The 12,568-nt window shown below is 40.4% G+C and overlaps 1 protein-coding gene across 5 annotated transcripts in view; it reads left to right on the top strand.

Annotated features, from left to right (window-relative positions):
- The window catches only part of TRANK1 (tetratricopeptide repeat and ankyrin repeat containing 1), a 102,931-nt gene that overhangs the window by 43,063 nt on the left and 47,300 nt on the right, over positions 1-12,568 (top strand). For all 5 annotated transcript variants that reach the window (XM_034761086.1, XM_034761085.1, XM_034761082.1 and 2 more), the window contains 4 exons: positions 80-163; positions 5,483-5,621; positions 6,185-6,316; positions 8,078-8,248. In XM_034761086.1, the coding sequence (XP_034616977.1) occupies positions 80-163; positions 5,483-5,621; positions 6,185-6,316; positions 8,078-8,248 (526 nt within the window). The remainder of the gene's footprint in view (positions 1-79; positions 164-5,482; positions 5,622-6,184; positions 6,317-8,077; positions 8,249-12,568) is intronic.

Below are 12,568 nucleotides of genomic sequence, written 5' to 3'. Positions count from 1 at the left end.
AAGTTTGTTTAAATGCATCAACAAACATTAAAATTAGTATCTGAATGCTTGTAGGCTCATAAATATTTGTTTTTCCTAGTCCTTGATGTTGGTGGCAGCTGAGAGAGACAAGTTGCCGAGAAAGCTGAGAGTCACTCATTTATCACTGAAGGATCTTTTTGAGGTACTGTGCTGTCGCATACATTTTATTTAACAAGGTGACTGACTGTCTTTTTTCTTTTTTTTTCACAGTTTTACTAAATGACTTAATATTCTGTGAATAAGAGTGAGCACAGATTAAACAAACATCAGTTTGTAAAAATATGTCATTAGTGCTGGTCAAAACATTTTGTCTGAAATTGTCCCCCTTTTTTGTCAAAAAAATTTTGAATGTTTTCAATGAGCAGTATAATACACTAATTCTGTAACAAAAAATAGGAGTCTTGTTTGTATCAGCTTTGGTAACCAGCACTATACAATCAAGTTGCTAAATCTATTGTGAGAGTGTGGCAGCTGCCCTCACCCTCATATGACATCTCCATAGACTTGCTCTTCTCTTCCTTGTGAAATCCCACAGATTCTGCTGCATTTGAGGTCTTTCAAAGCTTTATTGCAGCAGGGAGGGTTTCTGCCTACATAAACTCTGCAGTCCTGATCCTGTTTTCGTTGACTTTAATGACCACTTTCCCATTGTCTTTAGTAGTGCAGGATCAGACCCTGTCCATAGGTTATCTCAGTTTCAAAGAAACCACAAGAGGGTATAATTTAACATCCCCTGTCATATGACAGGTGCTAATTAATGAGTTGCAATTGCAAAGGTAAAACAGGGACTACAGAATCTGTTTTGAATTATGAAACTAGCCATCCATAGGTTTTCTGTTTTTTTTTTTTTAACCTAAATCAGATCACTTATGTTTCATATAGCTGTTCTGTGCAAATTGTGCAATATGATGTTAAAAGAGGATTAAAAACCTCCTGCTGTGGAATTGTACTGAACCTGCTGTTGATGTGAGTTTTTACAGTGAGCTTATGATTAAGTTTCTCTTTGTACTGCTGTTAAATGCCTCATCTTCAGTGGTTTGAAATCAGATATTGAAAAGTATAAGAAAATATATAAATTAGGGGACTATAAAGTAAGCTCTGTACAGCTACATTTACTGGCTAAAAGTTTAACACTGTAGTAGGGCATATCTGATGGAATGTGACAGGTTGCCACATATCCTGTAATTCAACAGCACAGTTAGTATTTTTACTGTACATCTTTGAAACTGGGGCTGTTTTTTACTCCTATTGGTGGAAAGCTGTTCCATGGATGGTGCAGGGAAGAGGAGAAGCCCTGAGAAGGAAGGGAAGGCAAAACTAAATGTAAAGACATTTAACCACATTGGCTAATCATAGCTCTTAGTTGCCACGGAAAAAACTTGTCTGTATTTAATTAATGTGAATGGTGTAGAGGACTCTTATAAAAGGCCCATGATCTAGGAGCCATACTTCTCAGATGGCTGAACTGAAGCCTACAGATACAGAGAGATGCTGGTAAACCTTATAAGGCTGTGTTCCTTACTAGCATGATTGTCCTTATGAAATAATAGTACACATCATCATCGTGTTCCTATTACGCCTCTGGCGGTTAGGGCAGTGATGAAGCTCCTCCACTCCTGTCTGTTTCTGGCAAGTCTTTCAATGGTTCCCCACCTGTGCCCCAGGTTTTTCAACTCTGCTTCCACAGCTCTTCGCCATGTTGTTTTTGGGCGGCCTCGTTTTCACTTGCCTTCAGGTGTCCATCTTATTGCTGCTCTGGTGATGGAATCAGTTTCTATCCGAAGCACATGACTGATCCATCTCCAGCACCTGCTGGAAATGATGGTGCTCAGATCCTCTTGGCTGCACTGTGTCAACAGATCTTGGTTTGAGATTGTTCTGGGCCAAAAGATACGGCAGGTTATATGGAATTAGACATGTCATACTTCCTCATTCCCCAGCATTCTGCACTATAAAGTAGTGTTGAAAGTACGCATCTCTGATAAATCTTGAGTTTGGTTTTGGTGTTGTATTTTGATGATTTCCAGAGTGTATTTAAGCTCCTGAAGGTGTTCCTGGTTTTACTGATTTTGTTCTGGATATCCTGGCTTGTTCCACTGTCCTGGCTGATGGTGCTGCCCAAGTATGTGAATGTTTCTACATTGGTGAGAACATAATCCTCTATCCGTACTGGTGATGGTGAGGCAATATTAAAGGTCATGATATCTGTCTTATTGCGGTTGATTTTCAATCCAGTTTGCTGTTTGAATGCGTTGAGTTGAGTTGTTTTTTCTTGTATATGGTGTTGGGTATGTGATAGGAGAGTGACATCATCTGCAAAGTCCAGGTCTTCAAGGTATGAGAAGAGTGTCCATTTAATGCCTCTTGGCATGTCTTCTGTTGTGTGGCGCATTACCCAGTTGATGGGAATGTTGAAGAGGATTGCAGACATGACACACCCCTGACATACTCCTGTTTTGACTTCAAAACTGAACTTACTGTGATCAACACTGCATGAAAAGTTGAAATAGACGCTTTTGATGACGTTGGTTATACAGAAAGGAATTCCACATGCCCACGGAATGTGCTATAGGCTGGTCCTGTGATGCTATCAAAAGCCTTCTCAAAGTCTATGAAATTTATGTAGAGTTGCGGTTGTCATTCTAAGCACTGTTCTATTATGTTTCGTAGAGTGAAGATCTGGTCTGTGCATCCATGCCCTTTCCGAAAACCAGCTTGCTCTTTTCTGAGAATGCTATCAACTGCCTCTGATATACACTGGACTATGATCTTACACAATACTTTGCTTGGCACAGATAAAAGTGTGATACCACGCTAGTTATTACAATCGCTGAAAGTTCCTTTTTTTTGGTATCTTCACTATAACCCCATTGGTCCACTCATCTGGCACTTTCCCTTTCCCAGACTGATGTAAATAGAGGTGCCAGGATAGATGCTGCTAATTTAGGATTTACCTTGAACAATTCTGCATTCAAGTTATCCTTGCTAGGAGCTTTCCCATTTTTTAAGGATTTGATGGTTTGAATGATCTCTTCCTTAGTTGGGGTGTCTGTGTTGATATCAAGATCATCTTCTGCCTCCTGGATGTTTCCGTCCTCTTTAGGTGGCTCCTGTTGAGCAATTCTTTGAAATGCTCTGTGCATTTCTTGTTCTTTTTTGGTTGTTAGTAGGTGTCCTTGTTTGTTCCTGATGAGTGTTTGTTGGTGTCTGCCGTTTACCACTGATAAGCTTGCATCATTTTGTAGATGGTTCCTTGTTCACCACAAGCAGCTGCACCCTCTGCTTGTGTTGCCAGATTATCAATATAATGCCATTTGTCTACTCTCACAAGGCATTTGACCTCCCAGCGTGCCTTGCTATACTGCTCGTGGTATTTGTCCTTTAGCTTCTGGGATTTTGTGTCTAAAACTTTTTCCTTCAGGGCTTGTCTGGTTTCTATGGTGTTCCATGTGCCGGGTGTAATTCACTCCTTCCTTCTCTTCTGCCTGTAGCCTAGACAGGCTTCACCGCTCTGTTTATAAATTGCTGTTACTTTGTCCCACCTCTTGTTGATCTCCTCATCTGCATTTCCCTCCTCTTCATCAAGGTCTGCAAGTCCTTGAAACCTGTTCTTTAACTGCCGAACGAAGGCTTTCTGTATTTCAAGGGACTTTAGCTTGTCAATATCATAACGTCTATGTCCCTTGTTTGGTGGACCCACACTTCTCAATTTTAGCTTGATGAAGGCTGTCACAAGGTGGTAGTCACTGCCAACATCTGCACCCCTTCTCACTTTCACATCTGTCAGTGAGTATCGCCATTTGCCATTGATCATGATATGGTCAATCTGGTTCTTATCTCTGCCATTTGGAGAACACAGTGTCAGTCTGTGAATTTCACAATGGTCAAATAGGGTTCCGCCGATGACTGTCATTCATATTACAGAAATATTTCTCCATTTTCATTCATAGTGCCACACCTACGTATTCCCATTGCTCTTTTGTTGTTTGCGTTGTCCTTACCGATCTTGTCATTCAGGTCTCCCATGACGATAGTTAGGTCATGGTGTGGTACTCTCTTAACTCCGCCTGTAGTGTAAGGTAGAATTTGTCCTTTATTTCTTCATCACTGTCATAACACTGAATCAGGGTGATATTATGAGAGCCACGCTGAAAGGCAAACATAATAAGTCTGCTGCTGATGGATTTCCATTCAAGCAGGGAATGTCTTCAAAAGGATGGCAACACCTTCATGGTGTTGTCCATCATCCTGTCCAGAAAACAGCAAAGTTTCTCCCAAGGCTGCTGTTAATCTTCCTGATCCCGTCTATCTACTCTCGCTGACACCCAGGATGTGTAAGCTGTAGTGTCTCATCTCTGCTGTGACCTGAGCTAGCTCCCCTGCTTCGTACATTGTCTGTATGTTCCAAAAACCAAGTTTGGTTTTTGTCTTGGTGTTGAGCACTTCAGTCTTCATGCCAGTGGCTTCCTTTCGGCTTTGACCACTGGCAGTCATACAGGTCATTGACTCCTGAAGGCCATCACATACAGTAATGGTTGATTTCTCTGTCACTTTTTCCGTAACATATTTTGTTTTTTTACGAGACAGGGTTGTTGCCTAACTCCCAACCTGGAGAACCAGGATGTCTGTTTTGTCTGGCCCCTCCCCCACAGACCAATCCAGCATGGTTGAACCTACCAGGAGAAAAAAGCCCCTGGGGATCATTAGAGCATGCAAGCTGTTCTGCCGTGACAAGGCACGGACACCAGAGGACTGAAAGTACACAGTGTTTAGGTTAATTTAATTCTAATACTACCAATTTTTGCTCCTGAAATTTTCCCATGGAATTTTTGTATATGTGGAAGAGGGTAAAAAATTCAAGATGGAAAATTCCCAGATGTTGTTTTCCTTTGGAGGAAATAAGAGGAAAAAGTGCCTTTTTCTGCTGGAGTTTTCAGTGCTGCTTTTGTTTTTGCAGGTGTATATAACATTTTCACTTCGGATTTTGCACAAACAGTAACTCTTGCAAATCAGAATTCTTAAACATTAATGTTGCAGATGTCTGCAATATGTGTGGAGGCCACTATTTAAAAACCAAAAATGGGAAATAAATATAAAAAAGAATAAATAGAGATGCATAATATACAATATACTCTGTGTGTGTACGTATGTATAATATATAAAAATAAAAAAATCCTTTAGATTGAGAGCTCTTTGGGGCAGGGATGTAGCAGAACAGATCCCTGAACCTGGTCTGGGGCTCTAGTTGCTACTGTAATATAAATATGTGTAATTAAATTTAATATTGGATAAGGAAAGTGGCCAATATTTATTCATTTGCTTTGCCTTTGTAACACTGAATTCCCAGTGTTAGTCAAAAACTTTGCTTGGGCTGAAAAGGTAACAGGACTAAAAAGATGATTTCTTTCACATATATAAAATAATATAACTGTAATATATCTCTCTATTTCTTTGTTATCAGAAATATGTCCTGTTTGGCCATTATGAGAGAATGGAAAGGGTACCAGAGTTGGTGGAGTGGCTGATCACCATTGGAGCAAATGTTGGGAGCATTGGAGCATACCCACTTCATGCAATTATCAACCTCTGTATCAAAGCAAGTGAGTGACATCTCATGTCGGTATAAAACAAAAGCAACCGTAGTCAACCTACAGAGAATTTGCAGATAAAGCTCATATTTAACAATCTAAAGTATATATTTTACTTACACAGCTTTAGTCATTACTCTTAAAAATGTGTCCAGTTCATGTGTACCTGGGAGTCCTGGGAGCCTAATAATGACCCTCTCTTCTTTGATTCAAACCTGAAGTGTAACTGATGTGACCATCTCAGACCCTGAATGGGTCAACTCTGAAAAACCTGTCTGGGGATCAGGGTACATGTTTAAAATTTGCGGTCCAAATTCAGAGCTGCATGTGTTAGGGCAAAATTTGGTTGTTTATCTCCGACAATGCAGCTGGCACTTGACACCATTGGTTGCTTGGTATTTTACACTATACTTTCCTCTCTGTTACCCTTCTCTTTTAAAGAGAAAGTCTTTGATAGCTTGTCTGCCCACCTCTGGCAGGGGTGCGGGGGAGCAATAATGCTTCCCCCTATCCTGTCCTAACAGGACAAAGTGTGCTGTTTAATAACATGTGGTTTTAATTTATAATCATTTCAGAAGGGAACCATCTTTTCAGATGGCTACTAGATGAGATACCAGACTTGAAGGGTAGTATCAACCAGCAAGATCAGGATGGTTGCACAGTCTTGCATGTCGTGGCCTCTCATTCCAGTGGATATCCTATGAAACGTATGTAATTCCAAAAGTTAATTTCATCAACTTGGACTTCTGTTTTTTATGGCGAAAGAAAAAAACTCCAAACACTGATATTCTTTATTTCATGCCAAGAAGGAGAATGACAAAAGACTTGCAGGCTCAGTGTACATTTATAACTATAGCAAATATAGCAGAACTTAAAAAATTATAGGGCACTGCTTTGGTGGACAATTTCTTTGTCATTTTGCATAGTTACTCTGGGTACGGTCTTTTACTTTGGTTGGTGGATTAAGATTTAGCCACAACTTGCTGCAATGTATTTATATCTTTCTTGGTCCATTTATGTATTGATGCTCTCAGAAATTAGAAGAAAATTAGGCCTCAAACTAGTCTGAGTTTTTTCTCCCTTGTAGAGGAGAACCAAATAAAAACTTCCCTTGATGTCAGTAGCAGTGTCTCTTGGCTTAGACATGTAAACTTTGAGAGCTGCTTTTCTTTAGCTTTCTTGTGGGGGTCAAATTGCTCTGCCATCTCTGTGGATGCTTTTATCTTATAACTATAGAAACCTGGTTTGCTTTTTATTTGCATTTGCTAATAAATCCACTGGGTGGAAACAGGAAGTAAGCATCAGTCCTGAAGTTATCCTAGACTTTTTGTTCATTATACACAATGGCATTCTGGGGCCTCCCTTTGATTGTCTGTGTGAGTCTCATTCATACTATTTAATTTAGTTTTGCTGTAGACGAGTCACATTTCTTCTCTCACTGCTGTCCCATCTGTTGCACAGCGAGCACAGTTCTTGCAGAGCAGATAATGGAAGACATTTCAGAGCCATCTTGCTGACAAAGTCAGTTAAAATAACATGAATGGCAAGGCACACGTGTACAAAAGCAAGAAAACTGTGTTGTGTGTAAAGGTGTCTCACTTCTGTCCAACCTTTTCTTCTCCAAGTTTTGCCTGGTATTCTAGCAAGCGGGACACATACAGCGATTCAAGTTGTTAAACTTGCAGTTGTATCTGAGGAAAGTGGAAATAATTTGATGCAGCTTTCCTAGCAATCATTTTATGGTCCTTTCACTTGCCTGGCTGATCCTTTGATTCTCCGATGCTCCTCCTTGCTGTTCTTTGACTGATTTATAGCACATGTTCAGCTGTTTGAGGCAAAGAGAGTACATCTCCTTCTCTCAGGGTAGCACAATGCCCATCATAATGGAATGTGACAAAGTGAGACAGGAGTATAGAGCCTTGTGGTATATTAAAGATACTGTGTCAAGCGTCGAATCAGAATTTATATTTTAGGGTTTGGCCAATTATGTTTGTTCTGCAGTGTTTTAGAGGCAGTTATATTAGGATACTAGCTTCCATTGAAAAGAATGGTAGTACTGTCATATTTATCGAAGTAGAGATAACGTATGTGGCAAGGCTTGTTATTAGGTAATCATATTTTTATGCCACTCCTGATATGAAAAAAACCCCTAGTGACTAGCTGTGGTTTCAGGCTAAGTATCTTAGATACTTTTGAACATGCTTTCCTCTTTCACCAACCAACCCACCAAAAACAAAAAAAACCAAAAACCAACAACAAAACCCCCAGCATCAAAAATACACCCCCCAAAACAAATTGATAAAATGCATTGTTTCCTGTAAGGACCAACTCCAAGTATAACAGCTTCTATAAAATTGAGCTGTTCTTTCTTTGATTAAAAAAGCATTTGAAACCGTGGCAGTGATTTTTCTTTCATTCTGGACAAGAGGATAGTGCTAACTCTCTACTGTATTTATTTTATGTTTCAGGTCAGACAGAAAATGTGCAGATGCTCCTAAATGCTGGGGTGGACCCCACTATTCCAGACACACAAGCAAGATGTGCCACAGATATCTTGAAAAAAAACAAAAACTTCAAGGCAGTAGATATAATCAACAATCACTTAGCAAGACATGCTGCTTCCTCTAAGGAATCACCAGGTACTGATTGCTTTCCCCGTTTTAAATGACATTCTTTATGTACAGAAATGTTACACTTCTCATAGGTTGTAATAGGTAAGTTTTTATAGGGTTCTTCTCTGGTGGAAGTGTATCAAAATGTGCTATTTTTGCCACCCTGCCTCCCCTTTGCCTTCTGCCTCAAGTTAGACATCTTGTCCATGTCTACAAAGGCCTACGTAACACCCACACTGACATCTCTAACTTCAGTGTCCCGAAGCCTCTCTGCTCTGCCAATGATGCCTTTTCGATGCCCTGCTGTCTGCTTCTCCCGCAGCCAGCTCTGTGCTTTTTTCAAACTGCCTTTGATGCACAGAATGCCCTTTTAGCCTTGACCTGCTGAATTATTACTTTGGCCTTGTACAGATTCCTCCTTAAGTCTTGCTGCTTCTGTGATGAATCCTAACATCATTGTTTTTATTTAAAAACAAAAATTCTACCACCAAGTTGTTCACGTCCAAACTGAATTATTGCTGCAATTGTTGTTAGTTTCACGTTCCTTCCCCTCTCTAATGTTAGTCAGCCCCCTCATTGCCTCCTGTGCAAAAAACAGACCCCAGTCCTGAAAAACGCTTACTTATGTGCTTAGCTTTAAGCATCAGTGAGACTACTCATCTAATTAAAGTTACATATAGGCTTAAATATTGTAATAACTCTTTTGGGTCATGTCTTCCTATTTATTATAAAGTGTCCACTGTGCTCCTGGGTGCTGTAGAAGTGATAACCTTCAATTTTTTTATAGTCCTAAAATTGCGATGGAATGAGATACAATGGCTTATCGTTTGTGCCAGTCATTATGTGATGGTTTTGTGAAGCTGAGGCGAAGAGTAGAGACTAAGGACTCATTCTTGTTCTCTGTTATGTGTAAATTCAGCTATTGTGCCTCTGTGAGTCAGTTCTGTAGCTGATTTTTCCAAGATTAGAACTCAGTTTGACCTGTCATCAGTGAACAGGCTCAGATGCTGTTGGGACCTGCCAAATTAAATTCACTTAGATGTCTGGATAAAGAAGACGCACATAATTACAATATAAAATTAGTAAAATAAAAATCATATCTGATTAGGAGCTAACACTCTAGAGCAGTACCTTACCATTCCATACTGTTAACAACGGGAAAGAAAACTGGATCTTTTTGACTATTCTCCTTTCAATAAAGGAAAACATACTGACCTGTAACCTCCATTTACTAGGGAGCAAGAAGGACCAAAAGGATGAGTTCTGCTGCTGGTATTCATAGCCTAACCCACACACTTCCTCTTCAAATCTTTTTGTACTCTTCTCGTCCTCATTTCCTTTTTCACGTACATGTTCCAGCTGGAAGAGGAAGAGAGAGAAATGATAATAAGAGAGAGAAAATAAATTCAGTTGAAATTACAGATTAGCCAAGTGAGAATTAAAGGATCTAATTCCATTTCTCCACTCAGATTTATTAGCAGGTCCCATTATTAGATCCTATGTTACAAAGCCTGCTTTTTTAAAAAAATAGTGCTAATTTGCAAAATTAGGTAATCTGTAATGGGTCACATAGTCATTAGTGCAACTCAGCTGGGCTTTCTATAAAAGAAAAAACTTGGAGAATAGTTAGGGAAAGGATCCTGTGAGGAGAAGCATTTGGAGTCCAATAGCACTACAGCTATTTTCAGCACTTTGACCAATACAAAGATGAAATGGTCCGCATTCCAGATGTCCTCAGGTTGATCCTGCTTGACTATCTTGGGCCTTGGCTACACTTACCAGCTAGTTCGACGGCTGGAAATCGAAGTTCTGGGTTCGACTTATCGCGTCTAGTCTGGACGCGATAAGTCGAACCCGGAAGTGCTTGCCGTCGACTGCGGTACTCCAGCTCGGCGAGAGGAGTACCGCGGAGTCGACGGGGGAGCCTGCCTGCCGCGTGTGGACCAAGGTAAGTTCGAACTAAGGTACTTCGACTTCAGCTACGTTATTCACGTAGCTGAAGTTGCGTACCTTAGTTCGAATTGGGGGGGGTAGTGTAGACCAAGCCTTGGAAATGTGTGCTACTATACCTGCTTTGGAGGCTAGCATGCATACAGCCCCTTCAGTCCCATGCCTGTTTCAATGGCCATGCAGTGTAGCTAGAGTGGAGTTTTGGGAAGGGGGCCTTTTATATTTGTAGAGCTTTCTTTTTTTAACATTTTTTTCCTCCCTTTAAGTCAGTTTTGAATTCCCCTCCTCACTTAGAGTTTGTTACATACAAGACTGGGGAGAAGATGTTCCTGCTGCTGGTGAGAGATTTTTCAATGGTTTGGTTAGCTTCCCTCTAGGAGTGCTGTGGCTCTTTTTTGCAATCAGATGCAATGTCGCTGCTGCTTATGCGGCCCCTCATGTCTCTGGTCTGTCTTCTCATAAGCTTCAGCAAGCTCTCCTCTAAAAAACTTTTGGCAGGACTCCCACATGAGCCTCATGCTAGTTTTTTCCCCTTTGCCAGTTTAAATAAGTGGCAGCCATCAGGCCTGGGTCCTAAATTAATTGGGTTGGAGACATTTGAGGAACTAGCTCCATTAGGAAGAATGTGGACAAATTGAAGAGTGCCGAGGAGAGCAACAAAAACGATAAAAGATTTAGAAAACCTGACCTAGGAGGAAAGGATGAAAAACCTGGGCATGTTTTGAGAAAAGAAGATTGAGGAGTGACCTGATAAGTCTTCCAATATGTTAAGGGCTGTTATAAAGAAGATGGTGATCAATTGTTTTCCATGTCCACCGAAAGTAGAACAAGTGCAAGGCAGGGGTTGGCAACCTTTCAGAAGTGGTGTGCCAAGTCTTCATTTATTCACTGTAATTTAAGGTTTCGTGTGCCAGTAATACGTTTTAACGTTTTTAGAAGGTCTCTCTCTATAAGTCTATATTATATAACTAAACTATTGTATGTAAAGTAAATAAGGTTTTTAAAATGTTTAAGAAGCTTCATTTAAAATTAAATTAAAATGCAGATCTTATCAGTTTAGTGTGATCCTTTCCCTTGCTTTTCCTTGCTGAGTTTTCCAATGTCTGGCACGTATTTGGATACTTTAAGCTGCACACAGGCTTCGGAGTGATCAGTTGTTAACCGGCTCCGAGGGGGACAGAGGACAGATTTCATGTGTGAAAATACCTGTTCACACAGGTATGTGGCTCCAAATGCTGAAAGCATTGCAAATGCAATTTTCTTCAAACAATTAAATTTCACTGGCAGGGATGTCCAGCAGGTCAGAATAGAGGCCCCATGATCTCTCTAGGTAGCTTCAAGTGCACTCTGCAGATCTACAAACTTTGGTGCCTGCAATTCTGAGCTTTTTAACCGAATGAGCTGCATTTCGAAATCTTCAACACCCATCCACTAAAATACAGACAAATCCAAGTCGCTTTCGTTGAACTTTTCAGGTTTAATTAGAAAAGAAAGCATTGGGCCAAATCGCTGGAAATCTGTCAGAAAATTCTGATTCCAGTTCTTGCATGTACATTCCAATCTCATCGACACTGACAGTGCAACGTGTCAATAGCTCTTTTATGTGTTGGAAGTAGCGGAAAGTAGAAGTTCGAATATCCTGAGAAAAAACTGCTAGTTTTACAACAAATGCCTTCCAGGCTTCATAAAGATCCAGAATCGTTTGCCCTGCACCCTGGAGATAGAGGTTGAGTTTGTTTAGGTGAGCGGTGATGTCAGTTAGAAACACGAGTTTACACAGCCATCTGTTATCTTCCAGTTCGGGGTAGTGTTGTCCTTTTTCTGACAAAAAGTCCTCGATTGCATCAAAACGGTTTACAAAGCACACCAAAACCTTGCCACCACTTAGCCACCAAATGTTGCTGTGAAGTGGAATGTTGTTATAAGCACTGTCCATCTCTTCTAGCAGTGCTTGAAACTGTCTGTGAGTCAAAGCAGATCAAGCAAGAAGGAAATTGACTATTCACACCACTGTATTCATCACATTATTAAGCTCTGAATTAGAAATTTTAGCACACAGGTTTTCTTGATGGATGATACAGTGAAATTTGACTGTTGGGCGGCCAATTTGATCTTCAAGTAACTTTACAAATCCCTTCTGTTTTCCGACCATGGCAGGAGCACCATCTGTTGTCACTCAATATTTTTTTTCTGATGTCAACGCCTCGTTCTTCAAAATGGTTTACAAAACTTTCCATTATATCTTCCCCCTTTTGCTGTGCCATGCAGGGGTTTTAGGCAACAAAGTTCCTCTTGGATTTCATCAGAAGCACAATATCTTGCAACAACTGCCAAACGTGGGACGTCGTTTATATCCATGCTCTCATCAACTGCAACGCTAAACACTGCTGTGCCTTT

Source organism: Trachemys scripta, chromosome 2 (genome assembly GCF_013100865.1).
Source record: "Trachemys scripta elegans isolate TJP31775 chromosome 2, CAS_Tse_1.0, whole genome shotgun sequence".
NCBI classification, from domain to species: domain Eukaryota; kingdom Metazoa; phylum Chordata; order Testudines; family Emydidae; genus Trachemys; species Trachemys scripta.
Note: the sequence above shows the minus strand (reverse complement) of the source record. Positions and strands in the feature narration are given on the sequence as shown.